The sequence below is a fragment of the Rattus rattus genome, chromosome 5, assembly GCF_011064425.1.
Source record: "Rattus rattus isolate New Zealand chromosome 5, Rrattus_CSIRO_v1, whole genome shotgun sequence".
Taxonomy (NCBI): Eukaryota; Metazoa; Chordata; class Mammalia; order Rodentia; family Muridae; genus Rattus; species Rattus rattus.
Window position 1 is genome coordinate 15,768,413 of NC_046158.1, and position 24,223 is coordinate 15,792,635.

General features: G+C 41.3%; 1 protein-coding gene across 7 annotated transcripts in view; it reads right to left on the minus strand.

Moving 5' to 3' along the window:
• Dennd1a (DENN domain containing 1A) overlaps nucleotides 1-24,223 on the minus strand; it is a 490,128-nt gene that overhangs the window by 202,746 nt on the left and 263,159 nt on the right. For all 7 annotated transcript variants that reach the window (XM_032903215.1, XM_032903216.1, XM_032903221.1 and 4 more), the window contains one exon: nucleotides 10,408-10,518. In XM_032903215.1, coding sequence (XP_032759106.1) covers nucleotides 10,408-10,518 — 111 coding nt within the window. The remainder of the gene's footprint in view (nucleotides 1-10,407; nucleotides 10,519-24,223) is intronic.

Genomic DNA, 24,223 nt, shown 5'->3' on the forward strand with positions numbered 1-24,223 from the left:
AGAGCAAGTTATTAATCAGAGTAAAAAGCTTTCCTGCCAAGATTTGACACTTCAAAACATCAAAGCAAAAAAACTGCCAGAGAAAAGTGTTAGCTCCCAAAGCTGCGACAGAAACTACAGCAAGGTAAGCTACGTCGGGAGGAAGCCACCACAAGAGAGGAAAGCACTTCTTTTCATCTTTAAGGTGAAAAAGAAAAAGGCAAGGTTGCATGATTAATAAAAAGCCACATAAAGACAGACAGCAAGTGTGTGGCTGCACTTTATTCTGTGCCTATGACAGACACTGCTGAACAAGGAGATGGCCGCAGGATCCCTCCTAATGCGCATCTGTCATCAGTGGATCAAAGCTGGCACTCAGGAAAGAAATCAGTTGGCCATCTCATTGAGTCTAAGTGGACTTATATTTACTTTCAAACCTCTCAAGATTATAGTTAATGTTTAACTAATGGATTTATACTAGTGTTTTAGTGATGCCTTTTTTCTCTCCAAAGAAACCTAGCAAGATGGATGTGGTGGCACACACCATTATTCCCAGGACTTAGAAGGCAGAGACAGGCAGATCTCCGAGTTTGAAGCCAGTGTGGTCTATAGAGTGAATGCCAGGACAGCCAGGACTACCCAGAAATACTCTCTCAACAAAAAAAAAAAAAAAAAAAAAAAAAAAAAAAAAAAACAAACAAACAAACAAACAAAAAAAAAAAAACCCACATACCAAACAAAACAAAAAAAACCCTAACATAATTAAATTGGGAGTCATAAAGCACTATCAATGAAGAAAGAGAGAAGTGGGTGGTAAGTTCCTAACCTTGTATGAGTAGACGAAAAAAACTCCCTTAGAAAACCTTAGAAAGTTAGAGAAAACTCAGAAAGACTAAAGCCCAAACCAGCCACTATCATGACTATCTTTACATGGGAAATGTGCTACACACACACACACACACACACACACACACACACACACACACACACGCTTTAACTCATCCACCTTCCATAACAACCTCATGAGGGAGTTGTACTAATGTTTCCATTTTGCAGGTAAGCCTATGGTCACAGAGCTCAGGTTTGAGCTAGGAAGTGAACCTTGGGAAGCCAGGCTCCTGAGTCTGTGCTCTCTATTCTCATGAAGCTGCCTCTGTGCTCTGATCTACATTAATCGGACAATTATGGAGCATCCACTATGTGTACACACCATGCCCTCAAGCAAGTTAAAATAGACAGAGAAAGATCAAAATGCAAACAATCAACTTCAACACAAAAGCATTATGAAAGAGGTGCTATAATAGAGGTTCAAGTATGTCAGCATATACAGAAGGAATCCCTGATTCTGCCTGGGGCGAGCATTGAGCAGCAGAGACTGGCACATCAGAGCTTAGTGAATGAAGACAGAGAGGCTGCTTATGCTCCTTCCTTTGGGAGGCCAGGTGAGCCATGTGATATAGCAGCTCCTTGGGCCACTCAAGCTCTAGTGAATGACCACCCTTCAGCCAGTGACTGCCTAGTGGGATATGAGCAAAGAAGCAAAACCTTCATGCTGCTATGATTACTCTTTGTGACTTGAGGATTTCAACATCACCACCACCAGTCATACACACAGAGTGTGCAAAACACTCCAGGATCTCTACCACTTTTTTCTTTGCCTCTGAGAGTCAGGTCAGGAGTCATTGCCTATAAAGATGACATTTAGTGACAAGTGGCATTCATAGAATGAGTAGCATGTAGTCAGTGCTGGGTTATGATTTTACCTCATCTATGATTATGAACCCTTTACCAGTCCCACTTTTAGAGAAAACAGCAGAGAGATGTTAGAGGTCAATTGCCCATGGCCATGTGGCTAAAAATGACTCAAGGGGATTAAATGTATGGCAGAGATAGGCAGAATCAGAACAGAATGACCCTGACTTGAAGTCTGATTCTCTCTCCTCCAACCCTGCTGTCCTTTTTCTGAGGAAGATTCTACCAACAGGACTGTCTGAGGCATCTAGCTGGGAGATTCAGTAGCCAATGAGCTAGCAGGAAAGCAAACCCATGATTTTCTCTTATGTTTGTACAAATCTTTGTGTGCATGGCCTAGACTCATAGCACTCCAAAGTGACCATACTTGCCACTTTCAAAACCATCGGAGGAAATGATAAATCTTTGTCCTACCAACATAGTACATAGTGCTTTGATGTTGCTTCCATAACAAATGCCTTTGAGATGTCTGCCAAAGTGAGCCCCATTTACAGATTTTCAAACATATTAACAGAGAAGTCATTTTAATATTGCCCATTTGTGTTTCTTGGGTGGAGGTATGATTTATGACTCATAAGAAATAATCTCTTACTGCTAAAACCTCAAGAATACCCAGGGCTGGGAGACAACATTTTAGTGACTAAACAGGTTGTTGCAGAAGCTGGAGCATTTGAATTTAGAACACATAAAAAAGCTGGGTGCGGTAGTACATGCTTGTAATCCAGAGCTGGGGGCTGAAGACAAGAGGATCCTTGGTGCTCACTGGTCAGCCAGTCTAGCGCAAACAATTAGTTTCAGGTTGAGTGATAAACTGTCTCAAAATAAACAAATAAACAGCAACAATAGTAATAATGGAGAGAAATGATTGAGGAAAGGCATCCCAGTGTCAGCCTCTAGTTACCACATTTACCTTACAGGTGAGTACAACTGTTCATACGCAGGCACACACGCACCCCCACCCACCAAAACTTGCGAAGAGAAGATCTCTCAAAGAACTAAGTGCTAATCTGTTTTCATGACTTCTTCTAAACAAACACATACAGTATCTGTTATATAGTTCTAAGTGGAGATGAGGCAGTGGTATACAACCGACAACACCAACAAGTTAATATTGTTTCTGCCGGCGGAGAACAGTGTGCTCCATGGTCTCAAATCTGGCTGCATATCAATCAATAGGGAAATCTGGAAAAACAAAACAAAACATCCTAGGTTCTGCACTAGACCTTTTGAGCCAAAGTGTTTGGAGATGCTGTCTATGAACCTGCTTTTTTAGCATGTATTCTGGGTGTTTCTAACAGTATTTGGAATTACTAATAATCTGAATCCTATGTCTAGTTCAAAGCAGTGTTCAGTGTTTGTTCGAACTACAGAAGAAGTGGCAATAGAGGAGGAGGAAAATCAGTGTGGCGACTGCAGTGGGCTGAGGTTGAATTAAAGGATCACAGAGTCTACTTTAGACACACTGTATTGTACTGTAGTCTCCTAAACTTCACAAGCTTCTTTTTGCTCCAGTTATAGTTCAAGGTGAACGGAAGAAAACCAACTTATACATAATTAAATGAATACAGTTCAAAAAGCAGTTAATTATATTTGTTTTAAAAAACTGACATAAATAAAACAGCAATCTTTTCTCCTACTATCAGTGGAGGTTTCCTTCATTTACTTTTAATGTTTTTTCATATTCTCTGAGCCACAATAAAATTTTATGTAATGGAGATTAGAGAGGCTAGGCCACTAGTTAGTTTGGCTGCTGAGTCTGTATTTCATGCCACTTCATTACATTTTGTTAAGGATTTCCCTCTTCACCAAAAGGATTAGCTTGTTTCTCACTTCTTTGAATACTCTTCTAGGTTGTCAGTGTGACTAGGTTAATCTCAACCCCACCCCCCTCTCTCAACGTATAAAAGATGAACAAACAAAATGTTCGATTTATTTTATTTTTAAATAGAACAGTAAATTTAGTCTTAGACTTCACTGTTTGGGAAGTCTCCAGTTACAAGGTCTTGGCTTCCCTTGAGCACAGTTTGAAACAAAATAACGCAGTTTGTTCCTACGGCTGGAACATGCAGAGTGGAGTGTGCAGGCAAAGAGGCCCTGGCTCAAGTCCAGTGTTTCAAACCTCCTTAAACTGCCACTCTCTTCTTTGCTTCAAGGGCTACAGATAAGCAAACAGGATTAGTTTGTTCTAGTGCAAAAGAACTAGGAAAGCTTTGCACATGCTACTAAGATGCCTGGCCACTGCCTGGGCTGACACAGCCATGTAAGGTGGAGTTCCTCCAAAAAGAAGTGAAAATTAGAGCAAATCTGAAAATGTGCCTCAGCTACAAACTGTCCTTTCTCAGGTCACCAGAGCAGATGGTGTGCTCAGACAATGGATTGCTGTCTGCGTGAATGAGTGTGATGGGGCAGGCAAGGTTGGGAAAGGATCCAGGACTTCTCATGAACACTGAAACATCTACAAAGGCCAAGCTGGGGGTGTGGTGACAAGACACAATTATCACCTACCATTTGTCCAGGGCATCAGTACACAGGCCCTACCTGAGCCCTAAATTCTCTGGGGTAATATTTGCGTTTGTCTAGCTGAGAAGAAACGGAGAAATAGTTTTATGCTAGTTTTTTTTTTTTCCTTTTCTCTAAATGAGGGACCTATACATAATTATGTGTGGAAGCTCAATTGCATAATTATTTTGCCACCCAATAGTACTTTCTTTTTTTTTTTTTGGTTCTTTTTTTCGGAGCTGGGGACCGAACCCAGGGCCTTGCGCTTCCTAGGCAAGCACTCTACCACTGAGCTAAATCCCCAACTAGTACTTTCTTTTTAAGTGTTTGTTTAAACCCATCTCCTGGATAGCCTAAATAAATCTCTTAGTAAAGTAAACATGCTTTTCATCAATTAACTAGAGAGTCTGGGGTTTTGAAAGTTCTTCTAGCACCCCTAATTTATAAAGGGGCAGTTATAGTCAAGAAACTGAAAGCTGGAAGGAAGTGCAGCCCATAGCCCCTGCAGCCACCATGCTAGCTCAGAGTCCTACCCCAAGCCTCTGATCAAGGTAGCTGGGGAGACTGGGCAGACATGAAGTCTAATAAAGCACTGACCATGGTAGAGGAAGGGGTCTTGGCCAAGAGAGGGAGGTGTGCATCCCTTGTGCCCAGAGTTGAGCTGGGCACATGTCAGTAGTGTGTGTGTGTGTAGATCCATGATTACTAGAATCAAGTCAAGAATGTTTACAGGTGCACAAGTATCATGAGGAACTCATAACAAGAGGAGAGTTACCAAGGAGGTGGTATGAGGTAGGCAGCAAAAGTGGTTTTTAATTTAATCTCTTTAGCTCATCTTAGATAAGGTATTTCAACTTTTTGGTTGTTGATATTTTTATGTTCAAAAGGGGAATAAAACCAAGTTGTTCCTGGGGTTGCTACAAAAACTAATGAGACTATGATACTCACAGATGCCATAGACACACACATACAAATATGCCTGTGGATATATGAGTATACACAAGAGTATATTTTAATATAGCACTTCATACAGTGAGTATATGACTCACAAAGGTTAATGAAAAAGAATCTTGAGAAAGTGGTAGAAGACCAAGAGTTTGCCTCACAAAATACTGAGTGTGGGTCTACATGAAGGTGATGGAGACATTTCTTTTCAGATGCCATCTGGGACCTTCTCTGGTAGTCCTGGAGCTACACAAAACTTCTAAATACTATGTAGTCTGGCTTACTCTTCATCTAAATCGGTGCAACCAGCTCATCCAGTCACCTTATCCACCAGCTCTTATCATTCTGGCTTTTTTATAAGAGTTTTCTAATTTTCTTCATAGGGTGGATACACTTAGCAACCTATTTTATTCTCTGGTTCTGATGGTGGTTCCTACACAAAACAGTCCCAATCAATATGATCTGGTGGCAAAAATAAGAATTTTGAAGGGGCTGAGATTTCCTTGTACCCATAGTTTCTGACTATTTCTTCCTTTCTAGAAGATTCCTTCTACACAGAACTTCATGATCTATTTTGTGGCTCTGTCTCTTTCTGATTAGTACATTGGCTTCAAGCACTCCCCCCCCCTTCTGAAATAAACAGGCTTCTCTGTAAAATAGAAATAACTCTAAATATGTGGAGTGATATCATTTCTAAGATATCAAGGTATCATTTCTAAGATGTTCCTATCTTTGATATACTAGCTGTCCACAGTATTTCCAAAAAGCAATGAGTTAAACTTGGAGGTGAAAATATGGGAGAAAAATAGGATCCTAATGTTCCAAGAAATCAGAGAACAAGATTTAGCCAAGCCTTCCCTATTTATCATTTATAAAGAAAAACAATCAATAAACATTAAGTGAGCAAAGAGAACAAAAACTTACATTTGTCTTATACAGAATATCACAACATTATTGACCGGGACACCCTGGGATACACATTATCTGACTCTGAACTAAGCAGTGCTAGGCTTGTCTCCAGACAGTCTGTATTACAGAACTTGTACTCTGGAATGCTCAGTAGCCGTTACCTTTCAGATTCTGAATAGCTGTGAAGAGCATTAAGCTGTGTGTTATCAGGCAATTTAGAGACCATGGTTTGTTGAGGTACTATGGCCACATCAGGATCTCTCATGAGGGTCCTCAGAACACCTCAGGCTGAAACAGCCTTCACATCTGCCTCATCCATGAGGTAAGTAAAAGCTGTGCTGGATGAAGTCAGAGGCAACAAGAGCAAGACCTTCATTCAAATCCTGAATCTGAAGAGGACCAAAGGCTTGAACCCAAATCCTGTCTGCTCAGCTCAGAGACTCCACAGACAGAAGAGAATCTGGTAGGAGCAGAGTCCCTTCTCCCAAGAAGAGGGTAATTTCATTACCAGTCACAGAGCCCAGACCTCAGCTGCAGTCAACTATCTGTAAACAAACAAAACCCCACAACCCTACCCACAAAAAAAGTAAAAATAACACACGTTTGAAACCTTAGCAATGATTCTGCTTAATGATTCTCCTTACCATTAACTCAATCACACAACACAGAATTAATCCAGTTTCTAAATAATCATTTTTTGGTTTTGATTTGAAATATTAAAATCTGACCTCTCATTAAAGCATTTATTGATTGATTATAAACATGTACACATACTACATGCAGACCATGTCCTACTTTACAAACATGAGGTCAATTGCTCAATCAAAAGCTACTTCAGGGGTTGGGGATTTAGCTCAGTGGTAGAGCGCTTGCCTAGCAAGCACAAGGCCCTAAGGTTGGTCCCCAGCTCCGAAAAAAAAAAAAAAAAAAAAAAAAAGGAAAAAATACTTCAGTAAAATGGTGAGTGAACAAGAGCAGAGAGACTGGACAGGAAACGTGATTTTTGAGGAATTTTGTTCTAAAGGGGAGAATATGAAAGGAGTAAAGGGAAGAATATAAGTGGGATGAAGTAGATCTGACTCACAGAGGTTGTCTTTGTTTTTGGAAGTTACATTCATTTATATGTGTGCATGCATGCATATGTGCGTGTGGAGGCTGGAGGATAGCCTGCACTAGGAAGCTCTCTCCTTCTACCACCACCACGTGGGTGCTGAAGACTGACCTGGGCTATCAGCCTTGGCAGCAAGTGCCTTTACCTTTAAAACAACCTCCCTAGCTGTGCTTTGTCATTAAGGTTTAGGAGTTTCTGTATCATGTTGGTGTGTGCTTTGGAAAGCACCAGCAGAGAGAAGCAAAGACTGGGCAGAACTAAGTTCTTACTTCTCTGCTGGAGCACTTCCTGGGGGTGATGGAGGCAGATAGAGAAAATCCTGCTCCTTTTCCCCACTCCTCTCCACTGTCTTTGCTACTCTCCATTCCTGGGTACTTTAGTAGCTACTGGATCTGACTTAGGTCTCCTTTCTCAAGTGAAAGCTTCAGGAAATCAGGAATTTTTGTCTATTTTTGTTTGATGTTGACTACTGAAATATACTCTGGGACAAAGTCATCTGGACACGTAGAGTGACTATTGTAGAGGACAGTTTACCCACAAGGGTGGGCGCAGATACCAGAGGTTGACAGGTGTGACAAGGCAGCTGGACTCTCTTCTGGATTCTATTAGATGGGTACAGAATGCTGGGTTAGGAGTTCGAGACATTGCTTCACTATCGTCTCATATCCAGAGTGTAAAATCTTAGGCATAATTTATTTTTTAAAAAAATTATTTATTTAATATATATGAGTACACTGTCACTGTCTTCAGACACACCAGAAGAGGGCATCAGGTCCCATGACAGATGGTTGGGAGCCACCACGTGGTTGCTAGGAATTGAACTCAGGACCTTTGGAAGAGCAGTCAGTGCTCTTAACCGCTGAGCCATCTCTCCAGCTCCACATCATTGATTCTTTAACATTTTTACAGGAACTATTTTGTCTCTATCCCTTGAGCTTGGCATCTTATTTTTCTTTGATAAAAGTTCTTGAAATAGAACACATATAAAAATAAGTACATCATACAAATAAATTTTAAATTAGGAAACTTAAGCCACAAAACCTGCCACCTAACTCAGGGATTAACAATCTAATAGTGACAAGACCCAGTGTGGCCTGCTGTCATTCTTGTACCCAACGCATTGTTGGAAGTCAGTCCTAGCCATTAGTTTATCTACTGAACATGACAAGGTCAGAGTCCAGTTACAAAGAAAGCTTCATGAGTCCAACACAGTATTCAGTACTTGATGTGCTGAGAAGAGACTGTTGGACCCTAATCCAGCTGAAGACTGAAAATGGGCTAGGGTGCACTTCATTGATGGAGGGCCTTTTCAATTTTCAGTATGTTCATATTTAAACATTAATTCATTTGAAATTTAGTTTTGTATGAATAAAAAAGACATAGTCTTTTTTTCCTTCCACAGGTGGACAGCTACTGCTGAAATGTTTGCCTGGTTTTGACAGAAGGTTCAGTGCCTCCTTTGTTATTTATAGAGCCCTTGTCTACTTGTGGGCTGTTCTAGGGCCTCCATTCTGTACCATTAGCCTGCCTAAATCCCCAGTCTAACTACTAACACCACAGACCAATGAATACAGCTTTACAGAAAGATTTACTAAAGCAAGCTATCACAATCCATTCATTTTCTTCAAGTATGACTTTGGCTCTTTCTTTTGGCTTTTCCAAACAAGAAGAAAAGAAAAAGAGGAAGGGGAAGAGGGAGAGGAAAGGAGATGGGGAGGAGAAGGGGGAGGAGGAGGAAGAGGAGGAAGAAGAGGAGGAGCAGGAGGAGGAGGAGGAGGAGGAGGCGGCGGCGGCAGCGGCGAAGCAGCAGCAGCAGCAGCAGCAGCAGCAGCAGCAGCAGCAGCAGTTTGGGCTACATAGTGAGATCAAGTCCAGTCTGGATTATAAAGCAAAAACCCTATCTCAAACAGACTAAAACAGGGAATGTGAGATGGCTCAGTGGGTAAAGCACTTGCCATGTTAAGTGTGAGTATTGGAGTTGAGATCTCCTGATCTCACATAAAATAGCCGGATGGGGTGGTGGCTTGCTAGTCATCTCAGTAGGCAGGAAGATGAGACAGGGAGTCCCTGGTTAAACAAGATGTCCGAAACTTGAGTGCCAGGTTCAATGAGAGACCTGGCCTCAAAATATAAAGTAGAGGAAGCCACGTGGCATTATCCTTGGGCCTCTACATGCACATATATGCATGGCAAGCCACATATACACATTTACTTCCAAACATGCAAATCTCACTCACACAGATGCACGCACACACGCACGCACATGCATATGCACACACACACCAGATACCACACACCCAATTTCTTCAAAACCCATAAAACAGAACAAACCATCAGAACCCCTCTGAGATAAATGGCAAAAGGTTTTAACAGAATACACAGGGGAAATAAACTTATGAAAAATAGTTACCTCTATCCAAAGATTTTTTTTTTTTTTGGTTCTTTTTTTCGGAGCTGGGGATCGAACCCAGGGACTTGCGCTTCCTAGGCAAGCGCTCTACCACTGAGCTAAATCCCCAACCCCCCAAAGATTTTAAAGTTAAAACTTAATGTATCATGTTATACCTATTTTTACTGAAAGATTAAAAGGTAGCACAAGCATACAGACAACATATACAAAGACACAGCCGAGTCTGCAAAAGTTGTCGGGAAAGTGATTTACTTGTATACAGATTGACAACATTCACTGTTCACAGGCCCAGCCTTCTGGGGAAACAATCTGGCAGCCCCCAATTCTTGGTACTTATCAAAGCCTTTGACCAGAGGTCCTACTGCTTAACATATTTATTATTTACAAAGTCCCCACGTATATGTGAGCTGTTTCAATAACAGGGAGCTCAAAGATGTTTGTTGCAGTATCAAATATTAGAGGATTTATCTATTAACAACCTAAATGACAACTGAGAGAAGACTTTAGTAAATCATAACTATATCATTACAATGGAATATAGTGCTGGCATTTTAAAAAAATGACAAAAACAAGCTTATGTGGAGATAGGCACAAAACTATTTATAATTGATCATGAGACTGTAAGAATAAATGAAATGGGCTTTGACACTGTAAAGGGACATGAATAATTAATGACAATGATGTATTACCATATGAGGGGAATGTGGCTGATTCATTTTCCTAAAATTTTCTTTAATCTTGCCGATACATCCTTCAATTAAAATTAGATGACTGCAAAGCCGTCTCGAGACGGTCTACTCACGGTACTCAGCTTGCTGCAGATGATGAGGATCCGGCGCTCATACAGCATGCTGGCGTACAGATGCAACATGTTGTTCACATCCACAGCCACAAAATATTCTGTCAGATTTCTCTAGGAAAAAGAAGAAAGCAAGGCTTGTGGCTTATTTTGTTTGTTCTTATTATGAATAGTATCTCATAAAGGCAGGAGAGAGCAAACAATCAGAAGGCATGTGCTCTTCTTCCTGTCCTGCTCTTTCTACCTGGAAGCCCCAGCTCCACTCATGTGTGAAATCATGAAATGCAAAGTTCAAAGAGGCCTTGGAGATGAGCAGCCCAAGCAACTGCATCTTTGTGTGGTGATTATGGGTTACAACTTGAGGTCCTCGTACATAGCAGTGTGTTTGCTTTTCCTATCATTCCAAAGGATGAGAAGCATAGGAACTCTACAATCTCAAAAATGATGAGAACAAGGCTGAGGGAAAGTCTCTAAGATCAAATGGTCTAATAAGCAATGAAGAAGGACTCTGCACTCATCTCTGGACCCTAGGTCCTAGACCTTTTCAAACGTACGGTGCCATGCATCCTAGTGAAAGTGTCTAAGCTCCAGGAACTACCCAGTAGATCCTAGCACAAAGGCGGGGCATTGCCTGCCTCATCCTTTCTGTGTGTGTCCATAGCAAACTAGCTCTGCTAGAATTAAAGCAATCTCAAAACCTTACACCTCTCAAATACTTCACTCAAAGGGAGAAGATGTAGATAACCAGCAGCAAGTTGTGACAATAAAGGGTTTTAAACAGCTTTTGTTTTCCCCCCATATCCTGGAGTTCATTCCTTTAATTAGCATTATGGATTAGGATTCTTCAGATTTCAGCAGGGAAATGGATAACATTTCATTTCTACAACCTTTCTATATCCACCTGACATTAATAATACACAGGAATATGCTAATTTCTTTAATGTTACAGGGTTTCGATGCTGCACAATGCAACTCTCAGGAAATGAAAGGAGGAAAGGTAAGCTGTTGCCACGAGTGGCAGTTTATCGTGATTAAAGATCTACAACCCATATTTTAAGTAAACCAGTGGATTTTATATGCAAAAGACCATAAAGCGCTTTTCTATAATATTATGGTTGAGCATAAGAATGAGCACTTATCTCATGATTTATTACTGTTTGACCAGAGTATTAGCCTAACCACCAAACTTCACAAACAAAGAGCAAGTGAATTGACAGCTCTACTCCCTTGCACTGTCCCTCCTAGACACTGCTCGTTCACTATCTACCGTGATAAGGCTTTACACATTGTGCTTCAACCTTAAAACCATTCCTTGTACTAGATGTCACTTTCTCTATTTAAAGTTGTCAAACAGAAGCACAGAAAAGTGATGTAATGTAACAAGGGTCACATGATAAGTGAACAGCAGAAGACTTGGTCTAGGTTTTAAATATATAATACCTTAAAGTGTAAGTTAAAATATCATATTCAAAAAATATTGAATATCGGGGAAAATAAGAGGAAATATATATGCAAAGAAGGGGGAACTCTCCTGCCCCTTAGGACATTGTTGCCCTATTTAGAGAGGAATCCTTACATGACAGGCCATGTGTGCTTTATCTAGTTTCTTTCTATTCCTCCTAATAACCTTTAGGTAGACATTACCAGGTCTCAATGGAAAAATGAAAGCTTAGAAAGCCTTAGTTGTTTTTAAAGATCACCCAGTTAGAAAGGGCAGAACTAAGAGCAGGTTTCTTGAATCTAAAAGTTATGTTAACTGACATACCAGTTTGCCTCCTAACAACTCCATGAAAAAAATAAAATGAGCACTGAATCCAGATGAAACTGGGTAAGAAGCATTTCTCTGTGCAGTGGACTGAGGAGCGCTGAGTTAATGATGTCAGGGTGGGGTTTGTTCCCGAGACAGTGACACGGCAGAGCAATTCTCACAAACAAAAATACAAGGCCCTCAGCTGAGCATTTCAGAGAGAGCTTAAATGCTGATGAATTATATGAATTTTTCTTTTAGAAGAGGATAGAAGTAACAAGAAAATAGAAATGAGGAGCTTAAAGAAGGCCAGAAAGCCCATTAGCACTTTTGACAGATCCAAAGATAACTCTGAAGCCACCAAAACGTGGCCTCAAGAGTCTGCCAAGAAGCTTCACGCTGAGGAGAAATATGTTACACAGCTTGCCGTCCAAATAGGGAGACACAGCGTCAGAGACAGATCCTGTGCCTTATTTTGGTGGGAGGAAAAAAATTCACAAGGATACTTTTGTGGACGGGGAAGGGTGTGTTTTTGAAATAAAACACAACTCGAATGAGGCAGTCCCCCATTCCCAGTCGAGATTGGAGGGACTTAGGTGCTTGGTCCAAAACTCTACACAGGTATGTTAAAAATATGTAACATTTAGCCAAATTCTTTCTAAACTGTCATGTACTTTTTTTGGTATTTCTCATCCCATCTGTGCTGATCACCAAGATATTTGTGTCTAAACAGAAGCTGTCTCTCTTATCTGCTTCCTCCCCTGCCTCTTTCCTTCTGGGATGCCACCCGCCAGAGTGGGAGGGAGTGCCAACGGCCCAGCCCAGGAACTTCTTGGACAGGGGAGCACTTGCAGGACAGAGGGGGTTCTGGCTCACTCTTAGTTTCCACCAAGCTTGGGCTCAGAGGAAGCCCCTGGGAGTTAGGGATCTCCCTCTTGTTGTTAAGTGCTCATAGCTTGAGCTCCATGGTAAACCTCAACTTCTCAGAGTTGCCCTGTCATTTCCCACCCATCAGGCCTTTACTTCCTCTCAGAATATTCCTCTCTGTTCTAAACATGTTCATTTATTTAAGGAGATCAGCCCTGTGTCACCTCCTCCTGGAAGGGTTCCTGGACTCCTCTGCCAAATGCTCCTTTGTGTTTCCATGGTAATTTGTCCCCATCTTATAGTAACTCAGATTTAAGTATGTTTTTCTACTAGGCTGAATACCTTTGGATAAATTACAAATCCCAGCATCTAGCAGTTTGTTCAAAGAATAAATCCATATGTGGAAGAAACAAAGTAAAGACTACCTGTCCTTTGGCTCTGGTGTGAGCAGGGCACAGGAAAGTGGTCTAGCAGAGACAGTGCAGTGTATTAGGAAGAAAAAGCACCTGACTGCAACTCAGGCTGAGTCAGATAAGGTGACCAGTTACTCAGTGCTAGTGAAAGGCCCATAGAAAGGAAGACGGGATCACATTTGGGTTTCAAAAGGAGCTGAAGAGGCTGCAGAGACAGTTAAGAGCACTGGCTACTCTTATACAGGACCTGGGTTCAATTCCCAGCATCCACATAGCAGCTCACAAATTTCTTTTACTCCAATTATAGAGGATCTGATACCCTCTTCTGGCCTCTGTGGACACCACGAACATATGTAATACACCAATATACATACATGCAAAACAGCTACACACATAAAACAAAAGTTAAAAAACCTCTCAAAGCCTATAGCAGCAGGGAAAAAGGCAAATGGGAGGACCTGTTAACCACTTACCCGGTTACTGCCACACTCCAGGGGAAAGAATCCAAATGTGTAAACAGTTCAAAAGAAAGCTTTAATTATACATGTTAAAAAACAAAACAAAAAAACCCCACAAAACAAAAAAATCAAACAAAACAAAAACGAACAAACAAACAAACAAAGCTACTCTTAACCACAGGACTTGACAAAGAATTAAGATTTGGAGAGGGGAGAAAGAAAGGCTCTTTGGCTCTATGAGCTCCATGGTTCCAAGACTCTGTGCCTTCTGCTTGTCCAAACATTTCAGTGCCTATTTATTTGAATGTAAACACTCCTTCTAAATAACCACCATTCCTGTTGAACATGGTATTTCTGCTTCCTGTTCCTCAGCATGAAACCTTGGATCATTGCAACCCCATCACAGGTAAGCCCCAGTCACTGCCCATTCATCCTGTGCCAGTTACTACCAGGTAATACTCCTGCCAGGAAAAGAGGACCTTACTAGGAGGACTGTTTCCTGAGATCTGTACTCTGGTCTTAGTGTTTTTGTGCCAGTGTGTTGCTAGGCTTGAGGATACTCTTTTCCTGGCTTGGACTTTACACTGTTCACCTCTATATGAAGGTGCCAGTCTGACTAGAATTCAGATCCAACAGGGACTCCAGACAGTGTAGCATGGAAGGTGAATTTCTGAGGAAGTCTGTGCTGCATCAAGTCCTTGAACCCTTAGCTTCTATTTCTCAATGTTTCAAAAAGACAGTGAAGGTTTCAATCCAGACAAAGAGGGGAGCAACACCTGGCAAACCCCATGCCCCCGAGGAGCATCTCCCAGGGGCTGTTCCTTCCTTGCTCTCAGTTGGCTCTAGCACCAGCCTAGGTGGCTGGGGGCTTCACACTCACTGTGATCCATGCCTGAGGTTATGAAGCAGGTGGAGGTTGGGGGTGGGGTTGGAATGAGCTGGGCCCAGGAGGGGATATCATGTGGCTTAGAGAGAAAGAGACTTAAGTTCAATACCATAGGGAAATGAGATAATCCTCAAACCAAAGAACTGACTCTAAGCTGGGTACTCCTTAGAGCCTTCAAAGCAGATGCTAGTCTGCCCCAGTCTGTCATTTGATTAGTCTCTGAGACTCCAATCGCAGGACAGGAATAAAGACTCACTACAGCCACTTTAGAGGCTGATTCCTGGGCCAGCGGCTTGGCTCTGTAAACGGGTCTCAAGTGCTAAAATAACTCTTGCTCAAATATTTTACAATATGACTTTTTTTCTTTAAAGAGAGGCAGGGTCTTGCAACATTGTCCAAACTGGTCCCCAGATGATAAGCTTCAGGTTTCCTCTCAACTGAGTGTTCTGAGTAGCAGAGAGTACAGGTATGCTCTGTCACCAGGTCTAACTTTTATAATATGAAATCAGCTTAAGCCTTTACGTGATTAAAAAAAAACATATTTAAGTTACCTTAGTGGCACCAGGTTCTTAAAAGGAAATTACATTTTTGGGGTTCTAAAATAATCTGCTCAAAAAAAAAATCTGCAAACTTATTTGAACAGTCAAATGAGAGAAGTGAATTACAGAATAGAAAACAGAGTTACCCAAGGTCAGTTTTATATCCTCTGTGCAAAGGAAAAGACAATTAGAATAAACAACGACCTGACAACTCATAGGAACAACCTCAGTGTTTGATAATAGGTCCACTTCTTCCGTCTCAACTTCATTTACTTGTGAAAGCTACAATGACTTCATAAATCTTCTCTAGAGCATGGTGCATCTTTTGACAAAGTGGAGTCTGGGCAATGTCTCATATAACCATCCGGCTAAACACTTTCCTCACATCATTAGCTACTTGGTATGACACTGACCAGATAATTAAGACAGGTTTGTTTAATACTTCAAATTAAGGCCTATATGATTATCCATTAATCAAAAGTAAACTTCAAAACCTGGGTGCAAAACAAAATATCTCTTATGCAGTCAGCTTACAATGTAATTATTACTACACATCTGTCCATGATCTGTGACTTTTTCTTAAATGCAGGTCACCTGTTTAAAATTTATAAAGATTTATGCTCATTTAATTACTGACTGCATAAAATTTACTCCTACATGTGTTATCTTGATAGACACAGAAAACCCTGATGAGCAATTACATAGTAATCATTTTTCAGTGAAAAGCAAGAAAATATTTTTACAAAGAAATTGAAGAAATAATGAGAATTAACTTCAACAAGGAGCTAAAAGTGGAAAGAATTAATTTTCCATGTTTGCTTTTCATTAACAACTTGTAGACAAATTGGCCCAAAAGCCAGCTGTAAGGAGTTGTTCTTTTTCCTCTCTCAGGGTCTGGCACTTTTTTAGTTCATCCATCCATCCAACCAGTCAGTCAGTCAGTCAGCCAGCCAGTCAGTCAGTCAGACACTAATAGCATGTAGTCAGGCATCTACGAGTTCCAGGTACTAGCCTTCCATCCTTAAAAGGGCAGATGGCATTAAGCAACTGTCCATGTGACTAATCACACTGCGTACACTAATGCTCTCTTAGGGTGTACAGGTGGCACTGAACCTGCACCTAGAAGCATCTCCACGCTGGGACTAGACTCACCCAGGTATGAATTCTGGATTTTGCACTCAGTGACTAAATAAGTGAATTTACAACTCTGTGTTTCCCTGTTCTTCAGAGGGACTAACAACCACATCGCTGGCTAATGTCAGAGCTTAGGAAGTAACAAATAGTGCCTGGTCTGAGCCACTAGACCTGGAGGGCATTAAACAAGTACTAGCTCTTCCTTCTTTACGTACATTAACCTTTCTCTGATGTCAGAAAACATAATGTTGTTAGGTTTCATGTTCCAAAGGTCATATGTCCTTCAGTTGCTTACTTTCTTAAATTTAGATCGTCCTTTAGCAGAGATAACCATGTGTCTTCAGAAACCTCTTCTATGTTAAGCACGGGGCTCCCACACGCTATTCACTACACCAGTGATGACAGAGGCCCACAAGACATATACTAGAGAGGGATGACATTAATTTGTACAGCCAAGAATGTCAGTTAACATCCAGAAAAGACAAGCCATGGGGAATTATGTTCCTCAGCTTACAGTAACACTGAAACCTCAAGGAGGTTGAATAAGAATCTCCAGGAAACTAGAATAAGGAGAAAAAGAAAGTTCTGGTGGCGCTCAGCACTGCCCTTGAAACTTACCATTTAAGACTTCTGCTCTTCGTGTTTCCCTTTATTAGATAAAAATGCTGAGGTTCTAAGAAGACAAGAAGCCCAAGGGCCCTTGGCTGGTGGGGCCCCATGTCTGGCTGTCTCTGAAACCAATGTTCTGTCCATGACAGTACAATGTATCATATTAACAACCCTGTGGTTATTGCTTGTTTCAATTTTCAATGCAGCCATTTAGTCATTTTAAATTAATCCTTGAAAAATCACCAAGAGATTAAAATGCAAATTTCAACATGGCTAGAGCTCTACACTGATTCTGTGTCAAACTCACACAAATTGGTCTCACAAAAGTTCAGAGTCTCCTTAGAGTAAAAGCTTCTTTGCTTTGTTGTGCGTTTCAGATATAAAATTACATTTTTCCCCTCATGAATATCACAAGTCAACCCTAGGGGGCCAAACCTTCAGAATGGGGGTTGCTACACCCCACTGACCTGCAGACTAAGGCTAGCGACCACAGCCTATGAGCGCTGGGCTCTGTGCATGTGAAATAGGGCTCATGTCTACCTCTCACAGAGTAGCTGGCAGGGATTAAAATGGAATGGTGTGTTAGGAGACTGGCAGATTGGTACTACTATTATGCTTAGAAACAAACCTTTACTGGTTTGCAAAGATGGATTTAGGAGACAATGGGTCGTATACAGGGAATTAGTTCATTAGTGGCAAAACCAACAGAGAAAATCTAAATTTCAAAACTAGTGAAGATGGAGGAGGTAACACAGTGCAGCCATGAGCTGGAGGTGTGTTACAGAGAAGAACATTCAAATAATATCTCTAACCTTAGCAGTTAAGGTGCTGAGAATTGAGAAATTATAAAAACTTCCAGCTACGTTAAAAACCAACTTCTTAAGGAAGATGAGTTAGATCTAATAGCTGATCATGTTATTATTTAGCACAGAAGAAACTCGACAATCCATCTAGGTGTTTCCTCAAAGAGAAATTCCAAGTTTCTCTTTTCTCCTCTGACACCACCCTCACAGGAAAAGTCAAGTAAAAGCATTTTTAAAGTTTTGAATCCCAGAGAATAAAGAGAGCTGTTAATCTTCTAAACTGTAAAATGATGTTACTAATAAACTGGTTTGTCTGAGGGCACACTGGGCAGTGACTGAGACATTTCAGGCTGTCATAGCTAATAGGGTAGGCCAAAGAGGAGACTGAGACCATCACATAGGAATACCCAAAGATGCACAAAAACAAAAACAAATCCAACCAACCAACCGACCAAACAAACAAAAACCAATCTAACGATCCACAGACAGACACAGGCAACAAAAGATTACCTGGTCCAAGGTGGCATGAGAGTTGATGGAGGATAAAGGAAAGCTAGACACTAATAAGGATGAGGTGGGTAGGTGGACATGACAGAAAGGACCAGGCTCAGCTCACACAGAGAGCCCAGGCAAGCTCAGGAAGTGAAGTTGCTCAGCTTCCAAAGGTTAGAAAGAAAGGGCACAGTGATTCATTCCCAAATCTCTTCTCTCCAGCCCCCAGTTCCTCAGCTGGCTTCCTGCGCCTGTCCAGAGGGAGTAATCTGATTAGAAGCTCCTAACCAGAAGGGCTTGGGATAATAGGTAAAGCTAAGGATGGCTCCAAAAGCACTAATTAGAAAAGGGGACTAACACAGGGTAACCATAGCACATGTTGTCACCTTATAACCCACTCACCTTCCTTAGCACTGGTAACAATACACCCACTCCCTAGCAGAAAACAGACTAGTCCTAAGGAAAAGGTTCTGCTGATATGTGAGAGTCTCCATGTCTGTACTCAGTCAAGCTCGGCTGATGAGCACAGAACTTTGGGTCAGATGTTCAGTACCTACTCTTAAATGTGACAAGGCACACGTCAGCCAGAGCTCAACAAGTGATTCACAAGACAGACAGGAGTCAGGACTGGAGTGTGAGAATGATGCAGGAGCTGGCGTGGAATGCAGCTTATGTTGCACCAGCTCCTCAGGAGGGCTGTGAGCTGGGAGGGGAGGTTGCTGGTGTCTACTGACAAGTCTGACAACACAGGAGGGAGAGGAGGAGAAAGAATTAAAATAATTTTTAAAATATGGAAGTTATAGTCTCACAGATAAGATTTAAAAAAATTAACAGTAAGATGGCCAAAGTAGAAAATTTTACAGAAAATTGTTGAATACAGTAGAGGTTGGTCTAAAAGAGAAATGTGGAAAACAGGAAAGAAAATGGACATTAGAGGATCAATGCAGGAGGTTTAAATCCTATCTGTCATGAGGGTGGGGGCGGGGGTAGGGAGATAAAAACAAAGCAAAGCAAAACAAAATAATAGTGTATAAATACAATAGCGTACTTGTAAGCTTTATGATGTGAGGCTCCAAAGTGGATAAATGGTCAATGCCCAGGACAATGGGTGAAAATGAACCCATTAAGGTACATCATGGTTCAATTTCGGGGTATTAGAAGCCGATAGATTTTAAAAAACAATAGGGATCAAATTGGCCAAACCTCCTAAGCTACAAGGATCAAAAGAAGCCACTGATCAGGCCTTCACATTTCTGAAAGGAGAGTGATTAGCAAACTGGAATTCCTTATTCATACCATCTAATCATGCAAGTTCAAAACCGTTGGTTGCCTTCAGCATCATACTCTCTCAGGACACTGCTGGAAAATGCTTCTTCAGAATGACAGAATAAAACCAAGAAAAAGGAGATATCAAGCCAAAATCTCACCTACAACAAGCTGTTCAAGAAAAGACCCATAATCTAACTGCTTCAGCAGTTCATTCAAATGGAAATATTGACAGCTGATTTAGTATACTTGTCTTCCCCCCATGAAGATAGGGAAGAATGGGAGAGGAGAAAGACTTAGGTGAGAGACAATGTTTTGTGTCTATGTGGGTTTCTGGGGAGGGGCATCAAAATTCTTATCTCACATAAGAAAATTAATAGATGAGATATGAAATTAAAAAATCTTGAGGTGTAGCAATAGAGACATATTAAAAGTATGATAAGAGCTGGAGAGATGGATCAGTGGTTAAGAACAATGGTTGCTTTTCCAAAGACTCAAGTTTTGGTTCCCATCACCCATATGGTGGCTGGCTTATAACTAACTGCCTGCAACTCCACTTACAGAGGATCTGATGCCATCTTCTGGCCTCCTTGGGCACCACGGTTATGTGGGATATACTCACACAGTAGTACAAACATACACATAAATAAAAACCAATCTTTAAAACAATGATGGAGGGGCTGGAGAGGTAGCTCAGCTGTTAAGAACAATGGCTGCTGTATATGTAGCAGAGGATGTCCTTCCAGGCATCAGTGGGAGGAGAGACCCTTGGTCCTGTCAAGGCTTGATGCCCTAGTGTAGGGAATGTCAGGGTGGGGGAGGTGGGAGGGGGTGGGTGGGTGGGAGAGAGCACCCTTTATAGAAGCAGGAGGAGGGGGATGGGATAGTGGGTTTCTGGAGGGGAAACTAGGAAAGGGATAACATTTGAAATGTAAATTAAAAAATCCAATAAAAATAGAATCTTATGTAAAAACAAACAAAACACTGGTTGCTGTTCCAAAGGTCCAGAGTTCAATTCCCAGTAACCACATGGTGGCCCACAACCATTTGTAATGGGATCTGATGCTCTCTTTTTGTGTGACTGAAGACAGCTACAGTACACTCACATACATAAAATAAACAAATCTTTAAAAAATGTCTATTGTACACTGAAGTGGTAGTGGTGTACACCTTTGGGAGAAAAAAACAATGAGGGAAAATACAATTACTAAGAACTATTTCTAAACTATTTGAACTACTTAACAAAAATATTAAGGTAGGTAGTATGGCTCTGTGGTACAATGCTTATTTAGCAGATGTGAAGTCCTGTGTTTGGGTACTGAGACCACAGCCACACACATCATTAAACAAAACAGAATAGATAGACGAGAACAACTTTTAGGATAATTTAAACCACAAGTAAAACAATAGTGAACAGTATCATTTTTATACTTAAAAAATGCCTATTGCAAATACATAGGTGAATGCCAGCAGTAAACCACTGAACTGAGAACGGGACCCCCATTGAAGGAATCAGAGAAAAGACTAGAAGATCTTGAAGGGGCTTGAGACCCCATATGAACAACAATGCCAACAACCAGAGCTTCCAGGGACTAAGCCACTACCCAAAGACTATGCATGGACTGACCCTGGGCTCCAACCTCATAGGTAGCAATGAATAGCCTAGTAAGAGCATCAGTGGAAGGGGAAGCCCTTGGTCCTGCCAAGACTGAACCCCCAGTGAATGGGATTGTTGGGGGGAGGGTGGTAATGGGGGAAGGATGGGGAGGGGAACACCCATATAGAAGGGGAGAGGGAGGGGTTAGGGCCTGGAAACCGGGAAAGGGAATAACAATTGAAATGTAAATAAGAAATACCCAATTTAATAAAGATGGAGAAAAAAATAAAAAAATATAAAACTATTAAAAAAAAAAGTCTATTGCACAAATAGGTTCTACACCACAGTCATCCTATAAAGTTACAGAGAAAGTTCTGGGTGATAGTCATTAAACTCTGGAGAGAGTATAGTTTCATGGTTGGGGAAAGAATTGTGATAATTCGGGCTTGCATTCATTTTTAATATGCATTCTGTATTGATTTTTTGGAATGGATTTTGAATGAGATGGGCAAATGTTTTTAATATAGCATTAAGTAAAGAAGCATCTATGGAGTTACGCAGTTAATATATTCCCCATTGTGTGTTGATAAAATGTAGCTTCTAAACATTGGGTGTTTGTTTGCTTTCTTTTTTAAACAAATCAAAGGAATCTTTCAGTCTCAAGTAGTACCCAACTCTCAATTTAAGCAGTGATAAATTAACCAGATCTAAATAACACAGGGGCACATAACCAGCACTCTGGTCACCCATCCATCTATTTCCCTAGGGCTCCACAAGTACCCCCAAGGCTCTGGACAGGACTGTCTGAGGCTACAAAGAAAGGAAGGCAGAGCTTGAGAAGCACTTCCTCTGAAATGAGGTAATCTGAACGCGCACACACACACCACACACGCTTTTTCTATAAACTAGAACCTTGAACATGCCGACAAAGTAGATGAACACTGCTGTATTTATAGAGGTAGGAGTAACGATGGCAATCTTTTGATCTTCTCAACTTATTCTCTATCCATATTACATTTATCTTATCTTCAGCCACACTTTTCTAGAAAATTTTTTCACTTTCCAAATTTATTAGAGATATTTCCTTATTTTTTAAAGTTTTTATTTTAATACATTTAGATTACAATCTGATCTTTTCCCTTTCCCCCTCCAGCCTCTCCCAACTCATCTTTTTTAAGTTCTTAAAAAGTCTTGGTTTGTAATTTTACCTTAACAATAAATTTTAATTATTTTTCTACTTTTTGTTACTCTTTTTCTAATTTCTTGAGCTGATTTTCTACAGTAGAAAACCTAGACCCTTGCACATATCAAGCAAGTGCTGTGCGCTGAGCTATGTGCCCAGTCCTTTTAATTTCTCAAATTCAAATTCAACTTCATTGTTCCTACAAAAACATTCCAGGCTATGAAATTTCCTCTTTGGGGTGCTTTTGACCACATCATTTTAAATGGAAAGGAATTTTGGCACCTGCTACGATACAGGTAAACTTTAAAGGCATTATGTTAAGTGAAAAAAGCCAGCACAAAAGAATGAACAGTATATAATTCCACTGATATTTGGTGCTTGAAAGTAGGCAACAATCACAGGCTGAGTGTAGAATGATGGTTTCTACACACTACAATTTTGAAAGATAAGAGTCCACCTTAAACCAATCAAAATGGCAAAGATCAAAACCTCAGCTGACAACACATGTTGTCGAGGATGTAGAGAAAGAGGAACACTCCTCCATTGCTGGTGGGATTGGAAACTGGTATTAACCACTCTGGACATCAATGTGGAGGTTCCTCAGAAAATTGGAAATAGATCTACCTAACGACCCAGCAATACCACTCTTGGGAATATACCCAAGAGATACCCCACCATGCCACAGCGGCACATGTTCCACTGTGTTCATAGCGACCTTGTTTGTTATAGCTAGAAGCTGGAAACAATCCAGATGTCCCACAACAGAAGAATGGATACAGAAAATGTAGTTCATTTACACAATGGAATATTACTCAGCTATCAAGAACAAGTACATCCTGAGTTTTGCAGGCAAATGGATAGGACTAGAAAATATCATCCTGAGTGAGGCAACTTAGACCAAAAAGGACATGCACAGTATGTTTTCACTAATAAGTAAATATTAGCCCCCACCCCACAAGCCAAGTACAGAATACCCAAGATACAGTCCACAGAACTCAAAAAGGTCAACAAGTTGAAGGGCCCGAGTGAGGACGTCTCAGTCTCACTTGGAAGGGAGAAGAAAGCAACCACAACAAGGGGGGAGGAACCTGGGAGCAAACGGGGACTGGGCTGGAGGGACTCACAGGACTGGGGTGGGGGTGGGGTGAAGATAAGATACCCTACAGTGGGGAGAAGGAACTTGTAGAGCCCACCTCCAGCAGAAAGAGAGAGCATCAAGTGAGGAATGGGATTGCTATTCCAAAGTTAAAGCTCTGACCCATAATTCTTCTTGTCTGAAAGAACTGCAGGGATGAAAATAGAGAAGAGCCTGAGGAAAAGGAGGTCCAGTGACAGACCCAAAGTGGGATCCAGCTCAAGGGGAGAGCCCAAGGCCTGACACTATTACTGAGACTATGGGGTGTCACAAAAAGGGACCTATCATAACTGCCCTCCAAAAGACCCAACAAGTAGCCGAAAGAGTCAGATGCAGATATGTGCACTCAACCAATGAACAGAAGCTTCTGAAACTTGTGAATGAATTAGGGAAAAGCTGGAGAAAGCTGAGGAGAAGGGTGACTCTGTAGGAGGACCAGCAGTCTCAATTTACTGGACCCCTGAGATCTCAGGCCCTGGATCACCAACCAGGCAGCATATACCAGCTGAAATGAGGACCCCAACACATATACAGCAGAGGACTTCCGGGTATGGGTTTATTCAGAGAAGATGCACCTAACCCTCAAGAGACTGGAGGCCCCAGGGTGTTTAGAGGTCTGGTGGGGTGGGTGGGGAGGAGGTATGGGATATGGAACAGTTGGAGGGTGGACTAGGAGGGAAATAAAATCTG